Raw genomic sequence first — 27979 nt, forward strand, 5'->3', positions numbered from 1 at the left:
GCTGTTGAATCTCTAAAGACATGTAAGTTGTTGTTGTTCACATTCAATATAATAGGAATCTTTTTTTTAAAATTAATTTATTTTTTTCAGCGTAACAGTATTCATTGTTTTTGTACAACACCCAGTGCTCCATGCAATACGTGCCCTCCCTATTACCCACCACCTGGTTCCCCCAACCTCCTACCCCCACCCCTTCAAAACCCTCGGGTTGTTTTTCAGAGTCCATAGTCTCTTATGGTTCGCCTCCCCTTCCAATTTTTTTTTTAAATAAACATATAATGTATTTTTATCCTCAGGTGTACTGGTCTGTGAATCACCAGGTTTACACACTTCACAGCACTCACGATAGCACATACCCTCCCCAATGTCCATAACCCCCCCCAACCCCACCTCCCCCCAGCAACCCCCAGTTTGTTTTGTGAGATTAAGAGTCATTTATGGTTTGTCTCCCTCCCAATCCCATCTTGTTTCATTTATTATTTTCCTATCCCCTTAACCCCCCGTGTTGCATCTCCATGTCCTCATATCAGGGAGATCATATGATAGTTGTCTTTCTCCGATTGACTTATTTCACTAAGCATGATACCCTCTAGTTCCATCCACGTCATCGCAAATGGCAAGATTTCATTTCTTTTGATGGCTGCATAGTATTCCAGTGTGTATATATACCACATCTTCTTTATCCATTCATCTGTTGATGGACATCTAGGTTCTTTCCATAGTTTGGCTATTGTAGACATTGCTGCGATAAACATTCGGGTTATGTGCCCCTTTGGATCACTACGTTTGTATCTTTAGGGTAAATACCCAGTAGTGCAATTGCTGGGTCATAGGGTAGTTCTATTTTCAACATTTTGAGGAACCTCCATGCTGTTTTCCAGAGTGGTTGCACCAGCTTGCATTCCCACCAACAGTGTAGGAGGGTTCCCCTTTCTCCGCATCCTCGCCAGCATCTGTCATTTCCTGACATGTTAATTTTAGCCATTCTGACTGGTGTGAGGTGATATCTCATTGTGGTTTTGATTTGTATTTCCCTAATGCCGAGTGACGTGGAGCACTTTTTCATGTGTCTGTTGGCCATCTGGATGTCTTTGCAGAAATGTCTGTTCATGTCCTCTGCCCATTTCTAGATTGGATTATTTGTTCTTTGGGTGTTGAGTTTGCTAATTCCTTATAAATTTTGGATACTAGCGCTTTATTGATATGTCGTTTGCAAATTTTTGGATACTAGCGCTTTATTGATATGTCGTTTGCAAATATCTTCTCCCGTTCTGTCAGTTGTCTTTTGGTTTTGTTAACTGTTTCCTTTGCTGTGCAAAAGCTTTTGATCTTGATGAAATCCCAATAGTTCATTTTTGCCCTTGCTTCCCTTGCCTTTGCCGATGTTCCTAGGAAGATGGTGCTGCAGCTGAGGTCGAAGAGGTTGCTGCCTGCGTTCTCCTCAAGGATTTTGATGGATTCCTTTCTCACATTAATGTCCTTCATCCATTTTGAGTCTATTTTCGTGTGTGGTGTAAGGAAGTGGTCCAATTTCATTTTTCTGCATGTGGCTGTCCAATTTTCCCAGCACCATTTATTGAAGAGGCATTCTTTTGAAGAGGCAATCTATTGAAGATTGGACATTCTTTCCTGCTTTGTCGAAGATTAATTGACCATAGAGTTGAGGGTCTATTTCTGGGCTCTCTATTCTGTTCCATTGATCTATGTGTCTGTTTTTGTGCCAGTACCATGCTGTCTTGATGATGACAGCTTTGTAATAGAGCTTGAAGTCCGGAATTGTGATGCCACCCACTTTGGCTTTCTTTTTCAATATTCCTTTGGCTATTCGAGGTCTTTTCTTGTTCCATATAAATTTTAGGATTATTTGTTCCATTTCTTTGAAAAAAATGGATGGTATTTTGATAGGGATTGCATTAAATGTGTAGATTGCTTTAGGTAGCATAGACATTTTCACAATATTTATTCTTCCAATCCAGGAGCATGGAACATTTTTCCATTTCTTTGTGTCTTCCTCAGTTTCTTTCATGAGTACTTTATAGTTTTCTGTGTATAGATTCTTAGCCTCTTTGGTTAGGTTTATTCCTAGTTATCTTAAGTTTTAGGTGCAATTGTAAATGGGATTGACTCCTTAATTTCTCTTTGTTCTGTCTTGTTGTTGGTGTACAGAAATGCAACTGATTTCTGTGCATTGATTTTATATCCTGACACTTTACTGAATTCCTGTACAAGTTCTAGCAGTTTTGGAGTGGAGTCTTTTGGGTTTTCCACATATAGTATCATATCATCTGCGAAGAATGATAGTTTGACTTCTTCTTTGCCGATTTGGATGCCTTTAATTTCTTTTTGTTGTCTGATTGCTGAGGCTAGGACTTCTAGTACTGTGTTGAATAGCAGTGGTGATGATGGACATCCCTGCCGTGTTCCTGACCTTAGCGGAAAAGCTTTCAGTTTTTCTCCATTGAGAATGATATTTGCGGTGGGTTTTTCATAGATGGCTTTGATAATATTGAGGTATGTGCCCTCTATCCCTACACTTTGAAGAGTTTTGATCAGGAAGGGATGCTGTACTTTGTCAAATGCTTTTTCAGCATCTATTGAGAGTATCATATGGTTCTTGTTCTTTCTTTTATTAATGTGTCCTATCACATTGATTGATTGGCGGATGTTGAGCCAACCCTGCAGCCCTGGAATAAATCCCACTTGATCGTGGTGAATAATCCTTTTAATGTACTGTTGAATCCTATTGGCTAGTATTTTGATGAGAATTTTTGCATCTGTGTTCATCAAGGATATTGGTCTGTAGTTCTTTTTTTTGGTGGGATCCTTGTCTGGTTTAGGGATCAAGGTGATGCTGGCCTCATAAAATGAGTTTGGAAGTTTTCCTTCCATTTCTATTTTTTGGAACCTTTTCAGGAGAATAGGAATTAGTTCTTCTTTAAATGTTTGGTAGAATTCTCCTGGGAAGCCGTCTGGCCCTGGGCTTTTGTCTGGGGACTTTTGATGACTGTTTCAATCTCCTTACTGGTTATGGGCCTGTTCAGGTTTTCTATTTCTTCCTGGTTCAGTTGTGGTAGTTTATATGTCTCTAGGAATGCATCCATTTCTTCCAGATTGTCAGATTTGTTGGCGTAGAGTTGCTCATAGTATGTTCTTATAATTACTTGTATTTCTTTGGTGTTAGTTGTGATCTCTCCTATTTCAATCATGATTTTATTTATTTGGGTCCTTTCTCTTTTCTTTTTGATGAGTCTGGCCAGGGGTTTATCAATCTTATTGATTCTTTCAAAGAACCAGCTCCTAGTTTCATTGATTTTTTTCTATTGTTTTTTTGGTTTCTATTTCATTGATTTCTCCTCTGATCTTTATGATTTCTCTTCTCCTGCTGGGTTTAGGCTTTCTTTGTTGTTCTTTCTCCAGCTCCTTTAGGTGTAGGGTTAGGTTGTATACTTGAGACCTTTCTTGTTTCTTGAGAGAGGCTTGTATCACTATATATTTTCCTCTCAGGACTGCCTTTGCTGTGTCCCACAGATTTTGAACCGTTGTGTTTTCATTATCTGTTTCCATGAATTTTTTCAACTCTTCTTTAATTTCCTGGTTGACCCATTCATTCTTTAGAAGGATGCTGTTTAGTCTCCATGTATTTGGGTTCTTTCCAGCTTTCCTCTTGTGACTGAGTTCTAGCTTCAGAGCACTGTGGTCTGAAAATATGCAGGGAATGATCCTAATCTTTTCAATTAGCAATAATCGCACCTTGGATAAACCTCATTGGCTACGATAATCTTTTGATACCAGTTGAGACCTGATTTGTGACCCAGGATGTGATCTATTCTGGAGAATGTTCCATGTGCACTAGAGAAGAATGTGTATTCTGTTGCTTTGGGATGAAATGTTCTGAATATATCTGTGATGTCCATCTGGTCCAGTGTGTCATTTAAGGCCTTTATTTCCTTGTTGATCTTTTGCTTGGATGATCTGTCCATTTCAGTGAGGGAAGTGTTAAAGTCCCCAACTATTATTGTATTATTATTGATGTGTTTCTTTGATTTTGTTATTAATTGGTTTATATAGTTGGCTGCTCCCACGTTAGGGGCATAGATATTTAAAATTGTTAGATCTTCTTGTTGGACAGACCCTTTGAGTATGATATAGTGCCCTTCCTCATCTCTTATTATAGTCTTTGGCTTAAAATTTAATTGATTGATATAAGGATTGCCACCCCAGCTTTCTTCTGATGCCCATTAGCATGGTAAATTGTTTTCCACCCTCTCACTTTAAATCTGGAGGTGTCTTCGCGTCTAAAATGAGTTTCTTGTAGGCAACATATTGATGGGTTTTGTTTTTTTATCCATTCTGATACCCTGTGTCTTTTGATTGGGGCATTTAGCCCATTAACATTCAGGGTAACTATTGAGAGATGTGAATTTAGTGCCATTATTAGCCTGTAAGGTGACTGTTACTGTATATTGTCTCTGTACCTTTCTGATCTACTACTTTTAGGCTCTCTCTTTGCTTAGAGGACCCCTTTCAATATTTCCTGTAGAGCTTGTTTGGTGTTTGCAAATTCCTTCAGTTTTTGTTTGTCCTGGAAGCTTTTTCTCTCTCCTTCTATTTTCAATGATAGCCTAGCTGGATAGAGTATTCTTGACTGCATGTTTTTCTCGTTTAGTGCTCTGAATATATCATGCCAGCTCTTTCTGGCCTGCCAGGTCTCTGTGGATAAGTCTGCTGCCAATCTAATATTTTTACCATTGTATGTTACATACTCTGTTCCCGGGCTGCTTTCAGGATTTTCTCTTTGTCACTAAGACTTGTAAATTTTACTATTAGGTGACGGGGTGTGGACCTATTCTTGTTGACTTTGAGGGGGGTTCTCTGCACCTCCTGGATTTTGATGCTTGTTTCCTTTGCCATATTAGGGAAATTCTCTCCAATAATTCTCTCCAATAGACCTTCTGCTCCCCTCTCTTTCTTCTTCTTCTGGAATCCCAATTATTCTGTTGTTTCATCTTATGGTGTCACTTATCTCTTGAATTCTCCCCTCGTGGTCCAGTAGCTGTTTGTCCCTCTTTTGCTTGGCTTCTTTATTCTCTGTCATTTGGTCTTCTATATCACTAATTCTTTCTTCTGCCTCATTTATCCTAGCAGTGAGAGCCTCCATTTTTGATTGCACCTCATTAATAGCTTTTTTAATTTCAACTTGGTTAGATTTTAGTTCTTTAATTTCTCCAGAAAGGGCTTTTATATCTCCAGAGAGGGTTTCTCTAATATCTTCCATGCCTTTTTCGAGCCCGGCTAGAACGTTCAGAATTGTCATTATGAACTCTTGATCTGACATATTACCCATGTCTGTGTTGATTAGGTCCCTAGCCTTTGGTACTGCCTCTTGTTCTTTTGTTTGTGGTGATTTTTTCCGCCTTGTCATTTTGTCCAGATAAGAGGATATGAAGGATCAAATAAAATACTAAAAGGGTGGCAAAGACCCCAGAAAAATGCGCTGTAACCAAATCAGAAGAGACCCCAAGTTGTGGGGGGGAGAAAGGGGATAAAAAGAGGTTCAGAAAAAAACAAAAAAATTTTAAAAATAAAACAAATAAAGAAAAATATAAAAAAGAAAGAAAAAATACATATATTTAGATAAACTAGTCAAAAAACGTTAAAAAAGAAAAGGGTAAAAGTTTTAAAAAATTTAGCAGAAGAAGAAAAAAAGAAAAAAAATTGGAAAAAAAATTGAATTAACTGCAAGACTAAAGAATCATGGGGACAAAGCCATGAGTTCCGTGCTTTGCTTTCTCCTCCTCTGGAATTCCGCTGCTGTCTTAGGAATTGAACCTGCTTTCCTTGATAGATGAACTTTGTCCTGGCTGGATATTTTGTTGATCTTCTGGGGGAGGGGCCTGTTGTAGTGACACTCAAGTGTCTTTGCCTGAGGCGGAATTGCACCGCCCTTACCAGGGGCCGGAATAAGTAATCGGCTCGGGTTCGCTTTTGCGAGGTTTTGTTTCCTGAACGCTTTCTGTAGAGTTCTGGAGGACGGGAATGAAAATGGCGGCCTCCTAGTCTCCGGCCCGGAGGAGCCGAGAGCCCGGGGCCCCACTCCTCAGTGCGCCCCCAGAGGACAGCACCCAATCACTCCCGTATCCCCAGCCTCTAGATGCGCTCCGAGCTCACCCAGCCCGCGACCAGTTCAAGGTAACCCCGAGCTGAGAGTTCAGTCCTTGGCTCTGTCTCTGTAGCCGGCTTCTCTGTTCTAACACCTGCAAGCTCTGCGACACTCCGACACCCCGATGTGTGTCCCTGTGACCCTGCGGGACCTGGGGCCACGCTGACCCCGCGTGGGCTTCACCCCGGTTTAGCCTCTGGAGCGATGTTCTTCAGTGGAACAGACTTTTAAAAGTCCTGATTTTGTGCTCCGTTGCTCCGCCACTTGCCGGGAGCCGGCCCCTCCCCCGTGGTCTATCTTCCCGTTGTTTTAGATTCACTTCTCTGCCAGTCCTACCTTTCAGAAAGTGGTTGATTTTCTGTTTCTAGAATTGCTGTTCTTCTTCTCTTCGATCTCCCATTGGATTTGTAGGTGTTTGCAATGTTTAGATAAGCTATCGAGCTGATCTCCTGCTACTAGATGTAGTCTCAGCCTGCTACTTGTCTGCCATCTTGACTCCTGCCTTTCCTTATCTTGTAATGTAATAGGAATCTTTGAACTGCTCAGTTTTACTTAATTTGCTCAGACTTTCCCTGGCTATGTTAACAAATACTTGGTTTTTCTCTGTGCCTTTCCAAATTTCTGATTTTTCTTGAGGACCAGACTAAATAAGATGTTGCAAACAAACAACTCTCAAATAAGGAAGATTTTAGGAATAAGTTGTATGTGGGATTTTGGGGTTTTGTGGAGAAGTAAGAAACAAGGGATTATGTATATTTCTTTGTTGCTTGGAATTCAAATATAATGAGCTGGTGAGAATTTTTAAAAAAGTTATTATTTAATGGTAAATCCTCACATTCTGAGTTTTATTTATTTATTTATTTATTCTGAGTATTTATTTGCCTTTAAACTAGAATTGCGAGGTCTTAGGAGATGTACCTGTAAGTTCTGATAGTACCAGATTGCCTTCTAAAGTGGTTTTACTATTTTACATGTTGAGCAGATTTCTATAGTTGAGACTCATAGGAAAAAAAGGTGAAGATACAACAAAGCCTCTGTGTTCTTAAAGATTTTTTTTAAATGGAATTTCCACTAGAGGGCGATGTTTAACCACTAGAAAATTGAAAAGTAACCTAAATAATAAAACTATCTTGTTTAAAGAATATTGTTGTAATAAAATCATAGTAATACAATGTGAGAACCATAAGTGACCATATAGACTATTAAGCTCATTCCCTTTATTTTAAAGAGAAATACATCAAGGGAGTTTGAATGATTACCCATGTTGTTACAGCTGTTACTCAGAGGTGGTTGGAATATACAGTTCTGTTCTCCAGATTTACTGTCTGTTGTTGTAAGAACGTCAGAATTAACATGTGTCAGTATTCATACTCCATATAGTGTAATAAATCAGATCGGTGTCAGTTTGTAGGGAAATGGCTAAGAATGTTTTCGTAACTACTCTTCCTGAAACCCAGTAAAACAAAGTGACTGCAGAGTAAGGAAATTTTTAATTAATATCTGGTCTTGGCACGTCTTCAGCTACTGAGAGTTATTAAAAATAGGGGTGCCTGGGTCACTTAGTCGGTTGAGCATCCAACTCTTCATTTTGGCTCAGGTCATGATATCAGGGTCATGGATTGGGTCTTGTGTCAGCTTCCATGCTCAGTGCAGAGTCTGCTTGTCCGTCTCTCTCTGCTATTCCCCCCGGGTGTGCTCTTGTTCTCTCTCTCTCTAAAATAAATAAAATCTTAAAAATGGGGCACCTAGGTGGCTCAGTTGGTTAAGAATCTGCCTTTGGCTCTGGTCATGATCCTGGAGACCCAGGATCAAGCCCTGCAACAAGCTCCCTGCTCAGCAGGGAGTCTGCTTCTCCCTCTCCCTCTGCTTCTCCCCTGCTAGTGCTTGCTTTCTCGCTCACTCTCTTAAATAAAATCTTTTAAAAACCTACATAAAATAAGCTCCTTGAATGTCACAGCAGTTTGAGAGACAATCAAGAGCTAGGGCAGTGTTGAATGATAAATTTCCTCTTCATCACAAGGCCAACCATACAAGACTGGGAGAGGAACCTGTTTCATGTAATGCATAGAAAGCGAAATTCAAGAAACAGAGGAATTATATATGAAACTAAAGAAAAAGATAAAACTTTGAAAAAACTTTGATGAAATGGAGATAATAATTTACTTGAAAGGAGATCAAGGTAATGGTCATAACGATGCTCATTGAACTTGGGACAAAAATGTACTTCAAAAAAGAAATGGGGGAAAAGAGCATTTGAAACAGTGACAATTGAATAATACAGTAACTTCACTGAAAAATACAGTAGAGGGTTTCAACAGCAGACTAAATAGAGGAAAGGATCAGTGAATTTGAATACAGGAACAGACCCAATCAGAGAAGCAAAAAGAAATAAGAATGAAGAAAGGAAAGATAACTTAAGGGACTTACGGGACAAACTCAAGTCAACTGACCTTTGGCATTATAGGAATCTCAGAAGAAAGTAAGATAAAGGGACAGAAAATTTATTGTGAAGAAATCATGGGTGGAAAATTACCTAGCCTTGGGAGAGAAACTGACATCCAGATCCAGGAATCCCAGAGAGTTCCAGAGAAGATGAACCGAAAAGAGACCAAGACACATCATAATTAAAATGTCAAAAGTTAAAAAACAAGGAGGAAATCTTAAAAGCAACAGGAGAAAAGCAATTGGTTAAATACAAGGAAACCCCTCATTAGACTTCTACAGATTTTGCTGCGGAAATGTTGCAGGCAAGAGGGGAGTAGCACAAAGTGCTGAAAGAGAACAATTTCCAACCAAGAATACTCTCCCTGACAAAGTTATTCAGAATTGAAGGAGAGATAGAAGTTTTCCTGACAAATGAAACCTAGAGTTGACCGCCACTAAACTGGCCTCAATGAGAAATGTTAAAGGGACTTTGTTAAGCTTATTACTGCATGGAAACATGAAAGTCTAAATCCCCTGGTAAATGTAAATATATAGTAAAAGTAGTAGAATAATCACTTATAAAGCTACCGTGGAAGTTAAAAAACAAAAGTAGTAAAAATACATAATTAGTTAAAGGTTACTCATGATAAAAAAGATGTAAGATTACATGGAAGGAGAGTAAAAATGTAGAGCTTTATTATGTGTTCAAACTTAAGTTTGAAGTTGCTATCAACTTTAGACTGTTGTAAATACAAGTTACATGTAAGTAATCACAGACCAAAAACGTGTAGTAGATACACAGAAGATAATGGGAAAGGGATCTAAGTGTACCACTAAGGAAAGTCAAGCCACAAAGGAAAAGAGTAAGAGAAGAAAGGAACATAGAAGCTACGAAGCAGCCAGAAAATAACAAAACGACAATAAGTACATATCCATTAACTACTTTAAATGTAAAGTGAGTAAATTGTCAAATCAAAAGATGTAGAGTGGCTGAATGGATTAAAAAACAAGAGCCATCTATACATGCCTACAGAGAGTCACTTTAGACATAATGGCAAATATACACTAAAAGGATGGATGGAAAAAGATATTCCATGTAAATGGATCCAAAAGAAAGCTGAAATAGCTGTACTTACATCAGACAAAATGGACTTTTACGGATGCATAATAGACAAGGGCAACAAAGGGGTTAATAAACATGAGAATTTAACATTTGTAAATATTTGTGCACCCAGGTGGCTCAGTCAGTTAAGCATCTACCTTCAGCTCAGGTCCTACTCCCAGGGTCCTGGGATCAAGTCCCGCATTGGGCTTCCTGCTCAATGGGGAGTCTGCTACTCCCTCTTCCTGCTGCTCCCTCTTCTTGTGGTCTCTCTCTCTCTCAAATAAAATCTTAAAAAGTTTGCATCCAAAATAACACTGAAATATATAGCAAATATTAACAGACGTAATGTGAGAAATGGACAGCAGTACAGTAATAGTAGTGGACCTTAATACCCCACTTACGTCAGTGGATAGATCATCCAGACAGAAAATCTGGGGCTTTAACAACAGGTTTGACCAGATGGACTTAACATATACATACAGAACATTCCATTCACAAACAACAAAACATTCTTCTCAAATGCACAGGGAACATTCTCTAGGATAGATTATATGTTCTATCATAAAAGAAGTATTGAGAGTTTAAGAAGACTAATAGCAAGCATCTTTTCTTTATTTTTTTTTTAATATTTATTTATTTATTTATTTGAGAGACAGGGATTGCAAGTAGGCAGAGAAGTAGGCAGAGAGAGAGGAGGAAGCAGGCTCCCTGACGAGCAGGAGCCTGATGCGGGGCTCAATCCCAGGACCCGGGGATCATGACCTGAGCCGAAGGCAGAGGCTTTAACCCACTGAGCCACCCAGGCGCCCTGCAAGCATCTTTTCTGACCACAGTTGCAAGAACAAAACTGTGTGGATATTAAAAAACATGCTACTAAAAAATTAACAGGCTAACAAAGAAATTAAATGAGAAATAATAAAATAGCGTGAGACAAGGAAAAATAAAAATACAGCATGCCAAAGTTATGAGATACAGCAAGAGCATCTTAAGAGAGAAGTTATAGCTGTAAATTTGTACTTAAAGAAATGAGAAAAATTTCAAACAAACTAACATCTTAATGAACTAGAAAATAAGAACAAATGGAACCTGAAGTTGGAAGGAAATAACAAAGCTCAGAGCAGAAATAATTGAAATAGAATCTAAAAAGGCTGTAGAAAAGACAAATGAAATAAAAAACAGGTTCTTTTGAAAGATAAAGAAAAATAAGCAAACTCTTAGCTAAACTCACCAAGAAAAAGAGAGGGAACTCCTAATCAGAAGTGAAAGAAGAGCTGTTACAGCTGATATCACAAAAATAGAAAGGATAATAAGAGAATAATACAATTCTATCCCAATAAAATAGACAACCTAAAAGAAAAAACCTACAACCTTCTAAGACTTAACCAGGAAGAAATAATCTAAAGAAACTGGTAACTAGTAAGAGGATTAAACCTTCCAACAAACAAAAGTCCAGGATCAGACAGCTTTACTGGCGAATTTGACCAAACATTCAAAGAAGAATTAATATCAGCCTTTCTCTAATACTTACCAAAAAAAAAAAAAAAAAAGATGAAGAAGAAGAGGGAAGGCTCATAAATTCGTTTTAGGAGGACTACACTTCTCTGATACCAAAACCAGACAAAGACCACAAGAAAAGAAAACTACATGCCAATATCTGCAATGAACATAAATGCAGAAACCCTCAACAAAATATTAGCAAACTGAATTCAACAATACATTCAGAGGGTCATACATCTTAATTAAGTGGGTTTAATTCCAGAGGTACAAAGATGGTTTAACAATTGCAACAATCATTGTGATCTACTACATTAACAAAATGAGAGATAAAAATCATATGATCATCTCAATAGATGCAGAAAAGGCATTTGACAAAATTGAAATCCCTTTTTTTATATAAACTCCCAAGAAAGTAGGTATAGAGGGAACATATCTCAACCTAATAAAGGCATAGATGAGAAACCCACATCATACTCAATGGTGAAAAGATGAAAGCTTTTTCTCTAAGACCCTTGCTACTTTTATTCAATATAGTATTGGAAGTCCTAGCCAGAGCAATTGGAGAAGAAACAGAAGTAAGAGGAATTCACATTGGAAAGGAAGAAGTAAAGCTGTCACTATTTGGAGATGATACCATATTCTATATAGAAATCCCTAAAGAATCCACCAAGAAATTATTAGAGCTAATAAGTGAGTTCAATAAAGTTGCAAGATATTAAAACCAATATACAAAAATCTGTTGTTTCTATTCCCTAATAATGAACTATAAAGAAGAGAAATTACAAAAACAATTGCATAGAAAAAGAACTATAAATCAATTGCAGAATAACCATCAATTTGACTTAAAAATAGGTAGAGGATCTGAATAGACATTTTTTCTTTTTCTTTCTTTCTTTTTTTTTTTTTTTAAAGATTTTATTTCATTTATTTGACAGAGAGAGAGATCACAAGTAGGCAGAGAGGCAGGCAGAGAGAGGAGGAAGCAGGCTCCCTGCGGAGCAGAGAGAGCCTGACACGGGGCTCGATCTCAGGACCCTGAGATCCTGACCTGAGCTGAGCTGAAGGCAGCGGCTTAATCCACTGAGCCACCCAGGCTCCCCACTTTCTTTTTTTTTTTTTTAAGATTTTATTTATTTGACAGAGAGAGATCACAAGTAGGCAGAGAGGCAGGTAGATTGAGAAAGAGGGGAAGTAGGCTCCTTGCTGAGCAGAGAGCCCGACGTGGGGCTCGATCCCAGGACCCTCTGATCATGACCTGAGCTGAAGGTAGAGGCTTAACCTACTGAGCCCCCCAGGTGCCCCTGAATAGACTTTTTTTTTTTCCAAAGAAGACACACAGCTAGCCAAATAGGTACGTGAAAACACAAAAAAAATCGGGGAATGGAGGAAATCCATCTGATGAAATAATCACCTCACACTTACTAGGATGGCAATTATCAGAAAGACAAGAGATAATAAGTAGTGGCCAGGATAGAAAGGGAATTCTTGTGTACTATTGGTGGGAATGTAAATTCATGCAGTCAGTATAGAAAAGGATATGGAGGTTCCTTCAGAAATTAAAAAATAGAACTGCCATGTGATTCAGCATTTCCACTTTTGGTATTCATCTGAAGGAAACAAAAACACTGAAAAAGATATCTGTACCCTCATGTTCATTGCATCACTTATAATAGCCAAGATAGGGAAACAACCCAAGTATACCTACATAGATGAATGGATAAGAAAATGTGAAATATGTGCTGGAATATTATTCATCTAATAAAAAAGGTTGAGGAGTGCCTGGGTGGCTCAGTTGGTTAAGCGTCTTCCTTGGGCTCAGGTCATGATCCCAGGGTCCTGGGATCAAGCCCCAAGGCAGGCTCCCCCTGCTCAGTGGGGAGTTCCTTCTTTTTTTCTCTCTTCCTCTACTCCTCTCCCCAGCTTGTGCTTGCTCTCTCCCTCCTCTCTCTCTCTCTCTCTCTCTCTCAAATAAATAAATCTTTAAAAAAGAATAAAATGTTGCCATTTGTGAGAACACTGAGGGGCTTTAAGAGTATTATGCTAAGTGAAATAAGTTAGAAAAAGACAAATACTATCTGATCTCAACCTATATGTAGAATCTAAAAAAGCCAAAACCAAAAAATGACAGAGCTCAAAGATAGAGATCACATTCATGGTTGCCAGAGGCAGGGTGCTGGGGATATGTCAAAAATAGGTGCAGGGAGTGAAAAGGTACAAAATTTTAGTTTTCAATTCATCACAGGAATCTAGTATACAGCATGGCGAGTATAGTTAATACTTAATTGCTTATTTCAAAGTTGCTAAGTGGTTGAATCTTTAAAGTTTTCATTTAACAAAAAAATCTGTGGGGTGCCTGGCCTGCTCAGTCAATGGAGCAAGAGATTCTTGATCTTGGGGTTGTAAGTTTAAGCCCCATGTTGGGTGTTGAGATTACTTAAAAATAAAATCTTTTAAAAAATTTGTAAGTATGTATTGTAATGAATGTTAACTAGATTTAAGTGTGGTGAACATTTTGCAATATATACCAATAACGAGTCATTATATTTTACACCTGAAAAATAATACATTCTATATCAATGATGTATAATTGATATACATATCTTCTATATCAATTATACATCAGCAAAAAATAATAAAATCCCATATCATAGGCTGCAAAGAAAATGTACCTGATATGATGACATTCAAACCCAAGTGAAATAAAACATTGAAGCGTGATGCTGTGTACTTTATTAACAGTATGTAAATTTTGTAAAGTTCATAGGACCTTTTCCTGAATGTCTGTACCCACAATTCTTGGTTTTTTTTTTTTTTTTTTGAAGATTTTACTCATTTATTTGAGAGAGAGTGTGAGGGTGTGTGTGAGAGAGAGAGGAGAGAGGGAGAGAAGGAGCAGGGGGGAAGAGGGAGAGAAGGAGCAGGGGGGAAGAGGAGAGGGAGACATGGGGGTCCCTCCCGGACTCTGAGATCATGACCTGAGCTGAAGGCGGATATTCAACCGACTGAGCCACCCGGACGCCCCTGTACCCATAATTCTTAAATTTTAGAGAAGAATGAGAACTACAGACTTAAGTTAACTGGACCTTGATAGAAAGTATCAATGGTGTGCTGAGACTTAGGGAGGGGCCTTGAAGTCAGGCTGTAAGATTCCACCCCTCATTACTTAGCCCTATCACAGGATGTTGAGAGATGGGAAAATCTGTTGAAGTCAGCTTTCCAATGGCTGAACAGAATCCTCAAACTGCCAAAAACAAAAGAGGGGCCTATAAATCATAGTCTTTATGGTGATAGGATTACTTGCCTTTCCTAATGGTCAAAAGGCCAAAATCCAACACACCCACACATACTCAAGCAAAAGACAAGATGTGCCTCTGAGATTTTTTTTTTTTAATTTTTTGGTAATGGGTCAATTGAGATATTCACATATCAAATAATTCTTCCATTTGAAGTACATATTGAGTAAATTAAGTATATTCAGAGTTGTGCAACTATCACCACTTCCAATTTTGGAACATTTTTACCCACTCAAAAGGAACCCCCCCGCCTTTTTAAAGATATTATTTATTTGAGAGAGAGCGTGTATGCCAGGGGGAGGGGCAGAGGGAGAGGGAGCAGACTCCTCACTGAGCAGGGACCTGACACAGGGCTCCATCCCAGGACCCTGAGACCTGAGCCCAAGGCAGACGCTTAACCAACTGAGCCAGCCAGTACCCGGGAAAGCCCTTAATTTTTATTACCCTTCAGTCCCTCTCTTTCTGCCCAGATCTATGCAACAGCTATGTTTTTTCTCTTTGGGTTTTTATATTTTGGACAGTTTGTTTAAATGGAATCTTCTAATACGTGATCTTTTTACTGGCCTCTTTCACTTAGGTCATGTTTTCAGGGTTCTTACATGTAGTAGGTATTATTACTTCATTCTTTTACGTTTTTGTTGACATTCCATTGTGCAGATGTATCACATTTTGTTATTCATTTATCAGTTGATGGGCGTTTTGGCTGTTTTTGCCTTTTGGCTGTTATTAATGGTGATATAAATATTCATGTGTAAGTTTATAAGTAGGCATATGTTTTCATTTTTCTTTTTTTTAAAAACCTTTTTTAAAAAAGATTTTATTTGAGAGAGATCACAAGCAGGCAGAGAGAGAGGGAGAAAAGCAGGCTCCCTGCTGAGCAGAGAGCCTGATGCGTTGCGTGATCCCAGGACGCTAAGATTGTATCCTGAGCTGAAGGCAGACGCTTAACCCAGTGAGTCACCCAGGTGCCCTGTTTTCATTTTTCTTAGATGTATATCTAAGAACAGAATTACTGGGTCAAATGGAATGACCAGATGATGACCAACGTGTTAGGCTTTATTTCAGATGCTTTTTGGCCATTTGAACATCCTTGAAGAAACATACATTGAGTCTTTTGCCCAGTTTTTAAGTGCCTTTGGAATTTATTTTTGATTAGATGTGGTGGTAGATGCCTGCGGACAGTCAACCTGCCTAAAGTGTAGCTGCTCCTAACAATTCCCACTGTATCATCCGGCAGCTGAAGAAGTAAACAAAGATTATAAACCCTTAATATCCATTTCTCTAGCCACTCAAAATACAGAGACACGTCAGTCCCCAAATGGGAAATGTCAGGTAGTATTCACTCACTTTGTTCTTAGGAAATACTGAAAATTGCTAGATCTACTCCTGTGAACATACAGTAGCTCCAAATGAGAACACAGATACGGTATTGAGTGTTTTCATCTTCATTTAGGACTTAGCCAAACATATTGTCATGAAATGAATTAATAAGTGGAGAGAAGTTCACTTAATAAGAATTAATTTGGGAAATACAGGAACACACTCTATAAAACCTGCTCTGGCTACCAGACGAAAACTTGGAAGAAGATTGAATGGGAGAAAAGAGACCTGAGAGAAAGAAACTGATTCTTGTGCTGAGAACTACATTGGAAATAAACAGGAGGTGAATATGGAGGACAGTCTTGAGAAAAATCAACCACAAGAACAAGTGAAAAGAATAATCTGGAAGACCATAAAGAGTTAGTATATGATTTTTGCAAAAATAAGAACAAAAACAAGTGAAGAAGAAATGTTAGGCAACTATAGAATAGAGGATAAAGTAGAAAACCTGAGTTTACAGATCAAAATATTTAAGTTTATTTCACAATTCCCACTGTTGAATATGGAGTTAATTCTGTGTTTTTTAATAGGCAGCTGGGCTTTGTCGTCATTTCTTGCTATTTTAGGATCAACTTTTGAAGTCAGACTGCTGGTTTAGGGAATAAGCATATTTTAAAATATGCATTGTCAAAGTGATTTTATAGGTAAAAATGTTCTCATTGGTTTAATTTCTATTTGTCTTTTTCCTAGTGAGATTATTTTTTTTTTTACATTTGAGTTTTTAATTTATGTCTTTTACTTTTCTCTTTTCCGTTTTCATTTCCCCTTGTCATGTTCATGGTAAAAAAAATCTTCATCGGGGATGCCTGGGTGGCTCAGTGGGTTGGGCCTCTGCCGTCGGCTCAGGTCATGCTCTCAGGGTCCTGAGTTTGAGCCCCACATTGGGCTCTCTGCTTAGCAGGGAGCCTGCTTCCGCCTCTCCTTCTGCCTGCCTCTCTGCCTACTTGTGATCTCTCTCTGTCAAATAAATAAACAAAATCTTTAAAAAAAAAAATCTTCATCAGTTTATTTTTTCTCTCTTATAAAGTCATTTTTTGTATATTCAGTTTTTTATGTGGTTATATTTGCTTATTTTTTTCTATTTGCTTAGAAAGTTCTTCATTCAGTAATCCATTAAATATCTATATTTCCTGCTAATATTTTATGGTCTTAGTGTTTACATTTAAGTAAGTAATTCATTTGGAGTTTATTTTGGCTTTTGGTATGGAGTAAAGATCTGATTTTATTCTTCTAACAGATAACCAGTACTTTCAGTGCTTTCTCTTGATTACCTTTTCCTATTGTTGGTGGTATTTCATTTTGCATATTGTAAGCAATTTTTGTCTTTATATTTTAATTAAATGTTTACTGTGATCTGATAAACTTTTTTTTTTATTTTAGAATGAGGAGAGTTTATCTTCTGTTATTACTGACCTCAACATTATAATGGAGCCCACTGAATATTCAGAATTAAGTGAATTTGTGTCTAGGTAAGATATTATAAATTTTTATTTTTATTGTTTTCACTCTACATTTTTAAGTTTACCCTTTTTTTGGTAAGTAAATATCAAAATATCTCTGAAAGTGTAGCATTAACATTATAGTTTATATTCATATTCATATATATGGCTTATCTATTAAGTCCATATTCTCTATATAATTTTTTCACCCAATGAAAATGTAATACATCATTTGGATGAATACATCATTCATCCAAAGAAAATGTATTACACATTAACTATGTTAATGTGCTAGACATTCAAATGTGACGAATAACAGATAAAATCTTTGATACTCAAGGAGTTTCTAGCCTATCGAAGTCGTAAGTTAAATAATGGTAGAAATAAATCTAAAATTGTGGCTGTGCTCAGTGCTGCAGAACAGAGTTACATAATGCTATTGAAGCATACATCAGGAGCCTGACTTTCATGGAGAGCATGGAATCATTTCCTGAAAATTGAGCCAACATCTGAAAAATGTGTAGGTGTAAACTAACAAAGAGGTCCTCGACAGAGCAGTTATGTGTAGGCACCGTGCACGGAGGGAGCGTGCTGTCTGTGAGCAGCTGACAGGAGGCGAGAGTGACTGGAACAGGGTGCAAGCTGGGGCTTGTGCTTTGAGATGCGGCCTGCCAAGTACATGAGGTCCATGTGGTGTGGAGTCTGGTCACAGTCCTGAGACCAATGTAAAGCTACTTAAAGCCTAAGGAAAGCAGAAGTGTGATATACTGGATGCTTCAGGGAGAAGAGCCTGAAGGGGAGTAATAATAGATACAACAAGGTCAGTGATTAGCCCATAAAAATAGTTCACACAACAGAAATTTCTAGGTTGAACTAGAATAATTAGCTGAGATAGAGAGCTGGTTGCATTTGGATTTGGGAGATATTTAGAAAGCACAGTTGTTGGCTGAATGGGAGGTCAGGAGCCACTGACAGGCGATCACTCCTTGATGATGGTGATTGCATTTGTTGAGATAGGGAAGTGGAGAGAATCATGGCAAGTGAGCTTGTGACTTCAGGCTGGAGATGATGAGTGCCTGCGAAACCCTGAAGTAAAAATATGAGGTAGGCAGCTCAGAAGAGGTGTAGGTAGGAGGGGGAGCCCCTGAGTTTTCTGCCAGTGGGTAGAAGTTAAAGCCTTGAGCTTGAGGAATGAGATTGCCTATGGAGAGAATAAAGGGAAATAGGGGAGGAACTAGCAGTGGACCGTGTGGAATTCAACTGTGCTGCGGAGTGGAGAGAGGGTCCCGCAGAGGAACTGGATAGGGAACAACTATGTGAGGGGGAGGAAAACTGGGAATGTGGTGTTGACCACTGACAGCGGGAGTGACGGCTTTTCTTCCACATCTTTGAAGATATTCTTCCAGTCGCTTCTGGATTGCATAGGTCATGACAAGAAGTCTGCTGTAATTGTTCATTTCGTTTTTTGGACTGCCTTCAAACCTTTCTCTTAATGTTGTTTTTCTACAGTTTGTGTTATTTCTAGGGTATTTTAGTGGGAATATTCCCTAACACATCTTCTCAAACACTTCTGCCCTGTTTTCTATTCTTCTTCTTCTGCAGTGCTAATTCACATAGATTAGGGCATTTGGTGTGTTCTCTCAGGGTTTGGATGCTTTGTTCTCTTTCTTTTATGCTTTTCTTTATTTTCTTTATTTTTTTCATTTCAGTTTGGATAATTTCTATTACCCTATTTACAGATTCTTTCCTTAGCTGAAGTCCAGCCTGACAGTGAGCCCATTGAAGGAATTCTTCACCTCTAATGTCATGTTTTCATTTATACCACTTTCATTGGATTCTTAATTTCTTTCCCTCTCTCTACTGAAAATCCCCATTTATATATTTGTATAATTTTTCCACTAGATCTTTTAATATGTTAATCATAGCTACTTTTTTCTTTAGTGTTTCATTTTGGAGGTTTTCATATATATGTACGTAAAAATAATAGTGTAATTAACCAGCTGTACACCTTCAATAATTATTGATATCAATGTTATTTCATCTCTTGTTAACACATACTTTTAAAGTTTTAATTTTGAAAGAATTATAGATTCATAGGGAGTTGTAAATAAACCAATATACAAGGAGATTCTATATACCCTTCATCCAGCCTCTGACGGTGGTAACATCTTGTATCAGTAAAATGTACTCTCATGTCCAGAAAATTGATATAAGTAAAACCCAGACCTTTTTCAGATTTTACCAGTTTTGTAAGCCCTTGTGTGCGTGTGTTCTATGCAATTTTATCACCTCTGTAGTGTCGTGAAACCACCACTACATTGAGGATACAAGACTGTCCTATATCTTTTTTCCCCTTATTTTAAAAATTGTGGTAAAATATATGTATAACGTAAAACTTACTATTTTTAAAAAAAGTTTTTATATATTTATTTGTCAGAGAGTGCGTACAAGTAGGCAGAGTGGCAGGCAGAGGCGGAGAGAAAAGCAGGATTCCTGCTGAGCAAGGAGCCCAGTGTGGAACTCAATCCCAGGACCCTGGGATCATGACCTGAGCTGAAGGCAGTGGCTTAACCAACTGAGCCACCCAGGTGTCCCTAAAACTTACCATTTTTAAGAGTACAGTTCAGTACTATTAAATATATCAGAATGTATTTAACCATGTACACCAAGATCTATCTTCATAACCCTTTCATCTTGTAAAATTGAGAATCTGTATGCATCAAACAGTCACTTCCCATCTTCCCCTCCACTCAGCCCCTGGTACCCTCCATTCTTATTTCTGTCTCTGTGACTTTTATTTTTTAAAAAATATTCTATTTATTTATTTATTTTTAAAAAGATTTTATTTATTTATTTGATAGAGAGGGATCACAAGTAGGCAGAGAAGCAGGCAGACAGATAGGGGGAAGCAGGCTCCCCGTTGAGCAGACAGCCTGATGCGGGGCTCGATCCCAGGTCCCTGAGATCATGACCTGAGCCGAAGGCAGAGGCTTTAACCCACTGAGCCACACAGGTGCCCCAAGATTCTATTTATTAGAGAGCATGAGCAGGGGAGAGGGAGAAGCAGACTCCTTTCTGAGCAGGAAGCCAGACATGGGGCTCGATTCCAGGACCCTGGGATCATGACCTGAGCCAAAGTCAGACACCTAACTGACTGAGCCACCCAGGCATCCCTGTCTGTGACTTTTAATCATGGTTATTTTTTTTTTTTTAAGATTTTATTTATTTGACACAGAGAGAGAGATCACAAGTACGCAGAGAGGCAGGCAGAGAAAGAGAGGGAGAAGCAGGCTCTCTGCTGAGCAGAGAGCCCGATGCAGGGCTCGATCCCAGGACCCCGAGATCATGACCTGAGCTGAAGGCAGAGGCTTAACCCACTGAGCCACCCAGGCGCCCCCTAATCATGGTAATTTTATTGTTCCTGTCTGATAGTGCCAATATCTAAGTCATCTTTGAACCTGATTATGCTGATTCTGGCGTCTTTTCCTGAATTTTTGTGTCTCATCATTTTTTTTTAAATTGAATGATGGACTTTATCTATGGAAAATCGGTAGAGACTCAAGCAAAGTGTTATGCTGAAAAGTGAGCACGTTTCTTTTATCATCCTGTTAGGATGGGGTTAATTCAAGGTCATCAGCCATTGAGCGGTGTTTGAGATTTTTATTGTTTTCCTTATTTTCAGGCTTCACATCACCACAGGTTTCAAATTCTTGCAGCTGTGGATTCAAATTCAAGTTCAGTTGTTCCTTATGCTTAGAATGGGGTTTTGGGAACCGGAGGGTTCCCTCAGTGTCCCTGATCCACTCAGCTTTCTGCCTTTCTGAGGTGACCCTTTCCCCATACTCTTGACCCTCCCCCGGTAGCAGGTGTGGATATGCTCGTTACTTGTGCCCTGCTTGTGGCGGGAATAACGGGAGTTCTGTATTTTCATGGTCCGTCCTCAGTATTCGGCAATCCTGCACCTCAGGGCGTGGGCTCCCCAGTGTTCTGCTCCTCCTCCCCAGGACAGCCAAAGCTAGCCTGGATCTGGGGTTGGTCTTGTTCCTCCCAGCAGGGGTAGCAGGTGAATGCTTGGTAGTGGTGTAGGACCCTGAGCCCAGTGGGTTTCCTGCCCCTCCCGTGGAGCAGGCACTTTTGCCACCGCCCCTCTTCCTGAAGCAGTGGACCTTTGTCTTGATAACAGGAGTGTTTTCTGTCCCTCTACCAAAGTCAACTTCTGCTTCTCCCTTAGAAGCAAGGGATTTTTTTCCTTCGGTTGCTTTGTTGCCTCTTTTTTCAGTGGCTCAGGGGTTTGGGTTCCCATCAGAAAAGCGTTCTGGCTTCATTTCCTTCCCCAGCAGTGCTGGCCACCTCCTCATGCCTGTGCCCCTGACAGGACCCTGGTTTTTCTGCTGATGTCCTTTTGTGTCTCGGGTTCCAATCTGATCCAGAAGCACACTCTATCCCACATTTGCCCCTAAGAATTTGTGGAAATTTTAGCTGATTTCTTGTTACCTACTTGTATGGGGGCTGCTTTCTTCCCCTAAGTTTACCCGAGAGTGAACAGTTTGTGTCATGTCTTTCCTTGGAGGAAGAAAAATCTATGTGGTTGCCTCGTGACTTTGGGTCTCTAATGGACTTAAGGAAGGTTATGACTTATAGATTATTCGAATTTGCTTGGTGTTAGGTAAAGATGGTCTTCTCTGCAGCTCTTTACATCCCAAGTAGAAGCCCGGCTCTTTCCTGATTTTTTTTTTCTTTTTCTTTTATTTTTCTAATTCTCATTCCAGAATTTAGGACACATTGTCTATTCATCTCCTGCGTCTGTTTTACCCTTTCTTTTTTTCTTTTTTTAGAAGTTTTTTTTTATTCATTTATTTGAGAGAGAAAGAAGGAGGGACAGAGAGAGAGCGAGCAGGGGGAAGGGGCAGGGGCAGAGGGAAAAGGAGACTCCCTGCTGAGCAGGGAGCCCCACACAAGGCTCAGTCCGAGGACCTTGGGATCATGACATGAACTGAAGGCGGACCCTTAACTCACTGAACCACCCAGGAGGCCCTGAATATTTTTAAATATTTTTTTGTAATTGGATTATTTTTGCTATATTATTTACATATTACATAGATATATATATTCTTTGCTTCTGGGTCTCTGATTACATGAATAGAAAACTTTTTGGCATTGTCCCATGTCTCTGAGGCTCTGTTCTTCTTCTTCTTTTTTTTTTTTTTCCCAATCTTTCCTTCTGTGTTGTTCAGATTGGATGGTTTCTGTGTGCTTACCACCACAACGAGGTTACTGAAAAGCTTCAACAGCACAGAAATCCTGCGTATTCTCCCTGTATGGTTACAACCCATTCTCCACCCCGCCACAAAAGCTGCTGTGATCCTCACTAGGGTTTTGTGCCTCTTATAAAATGTCAAATAAATGAAATTACATAGAGATTGGCTTCCTGACTTAGCATAAACTAAGTGAATTGAGATCCATCCATCTTTTCATTTCTGAGTAATATTTCCTGTACTGATACTAGCATGTTTATCCATTCACCCATTGGAGGACATTTGGGTTATTTCCAGTTTTTGATGATTTTGAATAGAGCTGCTGTGAACATTTTCTCTAGGGTAGATAATCAGAAGTGGGATAGTGGGTCATATGACTACAGTATGTTTAGATTTATAATAAACTAGCATAGTGTTTACCAAAGTGATCATACCAAGTTGCATTCCCACCAGCAATATATGAGAGTGACTAATAATATTTTAGTGAATAATTAACCTCTGACATTCATCTGATTTTAGACCTAGTAAAACTTTAGAATTTTTATTCTACATTTCTCTTTATGTTTTGCTTTATCCTTAAGAAAAAGACATTTGGAATTATTTTACTTTTCTGACTTCAAATTGAAATGTGTCACTGCCAACATTTTGTGAAAGAAATCCATAACATCTGTTTAACATTTAGTGAAGTTTGGACTATGCTTGGGAAAAATAGATAAATTACAACCACTCTTAGGATTGTAAGAGCCAATGCATACACAATGTCTTTCTCTAATGGAAAACTCTGTGTGCTGTAATGGTGTGTCCTTTGTGGAGATGTGAATGGCGGTGAGGGGATTGTGACTCTCTACTTTTAAATTCTGTGTTTAATTAATGTATCAGGTCAGACTGTCTTCTGTCCCTCTCTCTGAGTGTCTAATGCTTGTAGTCTGTGTTTAAACTTAGGCTGTTGCATTTTTAAGATTTTTTTTCTTGGCTTCTTTCCTCGTCACATGATTAAGAGCTTATTTTTGCTCCTTTATTTGATGGAGATTAAAATATGTCACTTTGGCCTGTATGCTGTAATGAAGCAACTGCTGCTTTTTATAGGCCCGTGTCTTCGGAAAGTAATTTCTTCTTTCAGATGGTAAAAGATACCAGAGTAGGATTGAACAGTTAATCTCCAGTGTTTTCTGTCAAATAGATACTTACATAGCTATGCGTTAATGCTCCTGTTCTGTTAGCTTCTTCGTTTTTCTGCGTCTCTGTTTGTTTTGTTTGTTGGCTTATTCCTCAGTTCCCATTTCCTGATTTCTTTTGGATCATTTAAATATTTTTTACTATTCCATTTTACTTTTATCTATTGACTTTTTGGCCATATCTGGGTTTTTGTCTGTTTTATTGGCTGCCATGGGATTGCAGCATGTATAACCTAACTTTCAACAGTCTGGTTAGATTTGGTACCATCTGGAAGCCTTGTAGCCATATTCATCCCTTTCTCTCTGTGCTACATGTTGTGGTTTTCATAACAATTATATTCATATGTATGCATTGAAAACCCCATCACTAGTGTTAAGTTTTTTTTTTTACTTTTGGTTATCATGCATAATTTAAAGAACTTAAGAATACTAGTTTTGTCATATTCACCCAGATTTTTATCATTTCTGTTGCTACTACTGATGGAACCTTTTAGAACACATTGTATGTATCATGGCTCTGTTCTCCTAAATACTTGGCATATATTTCTGAGAATAGTGATATTACCGTGTATGTTCATACCACAGCAACTGACTCCATAAATTCATATTGATATAATACTTTTATCTAATTTGCCATCTGTATCCCACTTGTTAGTTGATCTAATGTTGTCCTTTTTTACATTTTCTTTCACCTGTGTTCCATGATCCGGTGTGGTTCCAAGTATTGCATTTAATTGTCATGACTTTATAGATTCCTTTAATTTGGAACAGTTCCACAGCTTTTCTTTGCCTTTTATTACTTTGCCATCTTTACAAAATACAGTTCTTCTATCTTTCCTACCCCCAGTAAAATATTGCTTATTTCGTCTTTGACTTTTTGTCATGATTAGTTGCTGTTATGTATTCTCAAGCCAAATACTGCCCTGCTGATTTTCTGTGCTTCTCAGCTCTTTTTCCTTGTAGGTGGCCGTAGTTGGATTCAGTCATCCTGTTGCCTCACTCTCCACTGTATTGCCAGTGGTTTTGTTTTTGGGCTTTTGCCCTCTCTTGCAATAATAGGCAGTCCTTGGGGAAATATTTTTTGACCATGCCACTACTACTCTTCATTAAAATTTCTGCCTAGATCTAGCGTCATCTCCTGGTGATTTTGTGTGATCACTCTTTGTTGTGATGGTTGCGAAATGGTATTTCAACTCTAGCTCTTCCTCCACTTATCTCAGTGGATGCTATGCCTTGTGCTTAAGAAATCGATTTTCTTTTGCCCCTGTATATGTGTTTATGTGTACATATCTGTTTATTGTTTCATGCATTCTTTTAAAAATATTAATAATTTCTCACTCTTCTTTATTTATTTTGGTGCTTAAATTATCTTAGACTGTCCAGTGGGAACTTCTTCGTGTTGGCTCCTGAATCCATGAGATGCTCCCTCGTCATAATTTTTTTTAAAGATTTTATTTATTTGGGGCACCTGGGTGGCTCAGTGGTTAAGTTGTCTGCCTTTGGTTGAGGTCATGATCTCAGGGTTCTGGGATTGAGCTCTGCATTGGGCTCCCTGGTCAGCGGGAAGCCTGCTTCTCTCTCTCCCACTCGCCCTGCTTGTGTCCCCTTTCTCGCTGTCTCTCTATCAAATGAGTAAAATCTAAAAAAAAAAAAAAAAAAGATTTTATTTATTTGACAGCACACACAAGTGCACACACAAGCAGGAGTAGGGGCAGGCAGAGGGAAAGGGAGAAATGGGCTCCCTGCTGAACAGAGAGCCTGACATGGGGCTCTATCCCAGACCCTGGGATCATGACCTGAGCTGAAGGCAGATATTTAACTCACTGAGCCCCAGGTACCCCTCTCTTATCATATTTTTGAACACGTCCTTCTATTCTAGCAGAAAAAGATTTCCCATGCTCAAAATATACCTCTCCTGCTTAAGTGTATAAATTTAAACATAAATAAATACATCTGTATTAAATGCATGTTATATACTTTGTGACATATTAGTCTCTAAAAATATAATGCTGAACAAGATACATAGTTCCTGACTTCTTGAAGCTGACAGTCTAGTGAATAAGCAGAATTACTACAGGGTGGTAAATGTTGATATAAGGGCCCTGGGAATGAAAGTGCATATTTACTAAGTGGCAAAATTGCTGTATTGCTTGATATGTCGCAGTGAAAAGAACACAACATCTTTACCCACGTGAACTTATTTTCTACTATGGGAACAGACAATAAACAAAACTAATGCATAAAGTAGGCAGTCCTTTAGAGAGAGAGAAGTGGTATGGGAAACATAAAAGAGGATGGGAGATAGGGGATGTGCAAGGTGAGGGAAAGGTATCTAATTTAGATAGCATGGGCAGAGAAGGCTTCATCGAGTAGGTCAGGGAGCTGGCCTCCCTTAACTGCATCCTAGACACAGTTGTTATCAACTCTGGGTATTCTAAAAAATGTGCCATGTTTTGCCTTATAATCACTGAGATGTATATCTAATCTCTAGGACAACTTATAAATACAGTAAGGACAGTATACATTCATATAACATATTTCATTGTGTTTTTCCTTAAACTAAGTACTAATGCCACTGGATTAGGAAAGATATTTAATCACTATGGAGCTCTTTTTTTTATCTGCAAAATGAACAAACCGGAAGAAATTATTTACAGTGTTTTGCTCATTCCCAAAATTAAGGATAAAAATATTTCAGAGAAATAGTGGGGTTTACTTGAATTAGAACAGTAGAGCTATTAGAAGAACATTCGTGATTTAGGTTTCCTTTATAACACAGAGTGATTGCCAGTATTTGGAGACTGCCTCAGCAAAACTGGATCTACAAAACTCTATCCCCCCAGGGCCACCCACTGCATATGGAATTACTTCATCTGACAGATCGCTTATTGTCTGGTATGCCTTGTAGCACAGATTCCTAAACTCCTTCGCTAAGTATACATGCCCACTACTATTTACAATATACTCAACTGATCTAGTTACAGAAATTCCTCAAGAATGAATTCTGTGTGTCAGATGCTGGGTTTTCATTTTTCAGAAAAGCACTCTCTTTGGGGAAAAGAGAAAAGTACAGAAAATCATAAAAAGCCATAAATGGGAGGGATTTGGAAAGAAACTGCTCAGATTAGTCATCGTACAGGTGTGCTGAATGAACAGGAATCCCAGTTCAGTTACCCGTGGTGCTGACTTACATAGAAGCCCTCATGGAGTTGTCATTCTATGTTCTGATAAGCTCACTGAGACGAAATTCAGAGTGGCTTCGGAGCACCTTTTGTTGAGTGATCACGAGCTGCCGCACATTGGTCACCTCCATAGAGAAAGCACTATTGTGTAACTCTAGCTGCCACGAGGACCAGTTTGGTGAGGTCTCCCTGAGAAGCAGTCCCAGTGAGTTCATCACTTGTTATGGGACCAAGAATGGAGGAAATAAGCCTCACCACTGCTGTTAATATATTCTGAGGTAGTGCTTTTGCTATGCACAGGAACTAACAGCTTACATTTGATATATACATCCGAGCTTCTGTATACTGCATGGCTATTACAGAAAAGTTAAAAATAAGTGCATGGGAGCCCATTTTAATAGGTTGTAGTATTATCTGAGTATGGTAAGGCCAGCTGATCAAGAGATAGTTGCCATTGAAGAGATAGTTTGTGGGACACCTGGGTGGCTCGGTCAGTTAAGCATTTGCCTTCAGCTCAGGTCATGATCTTAGGGCCCTGGGATCAAGCCCACATCGGGCCCCTTCCTCAGCAGGGAGTCTGCTGCTTCCTCTCCTTCTGTCTGCTGCTCCCCCTGCTTGTGTTCTCTGTGTCAAATAAATAAAAATCTTAAAAAAAAAAAAAAGGAAAGAAAGAAAAGATAGTTTGTTACAGTTCCTAACAGCAGGAGCTCACCATGTTACTGGGGGCCACTGGGAGAAGCACTGACTGGCATGGGTCTGGAGGGAGAGGGGGATTATTATAGTGGGTTTTGAGGGAAGGAACAGGTGAGGCAAGGTAAGTAAGCTTAGGCTTGACTAGTTTAAATAATTTCTGGATGCTCTGGGGCACGGAGGTTGTCCTTGGTTGTCTGGTACCTGACCGTGGGTAATTAAGGTAGGTGGATGGCAGCCAGAATTTTGGAAGCTTAAAAAAGGAGATGTTGGGTTGTGGGCTCTGGGCTAGTTGGATTGTGTTTGAAAAGCATGCCCGAGGCACCTGAGTGGCTCAGTTAGTTGGGTGGCTGACTCTTGGTTTCGGCTCAGGTCTTGA

General features: G+C 38.9%; 1 protein-coding gene across 2 annotated transcripts in view; it reads left to right on the forward strand.

The window, feature by feature from the left end:
• The window catches only part of LOC123952776 (centromere protein P), a 240106-nt gene that overhangs the window by 26453 nt on the left and 185674 nt on the right, over positions 1-27979 (forward strand). For both annotated transcript variants that reach the window (XM_046022252.1, XM_046022251.1), the window contains exon 4: positions 17240-17328. In XM_046022252.1, coding sequence (XP_045878208.1) covers positions 17240-17328 — 89 coding nt within the window. The remainder of the gene's footprint in view (positions 1-17239; positions 17329-27979) is intronic.

Source organism: Meles meles, chromosome 11 (assembly GCF_922984935.1).
Source record: "Meles meles chromosome 11, mMelMel3.1 paternal haplotype, whole genome shotgun sequence".
NCBI classification, from domain to species: Eukaryota; Metazoa; Chordata; class Mammalia; order Carnivora; family Mustelidae; genus Meles; species Meles meles.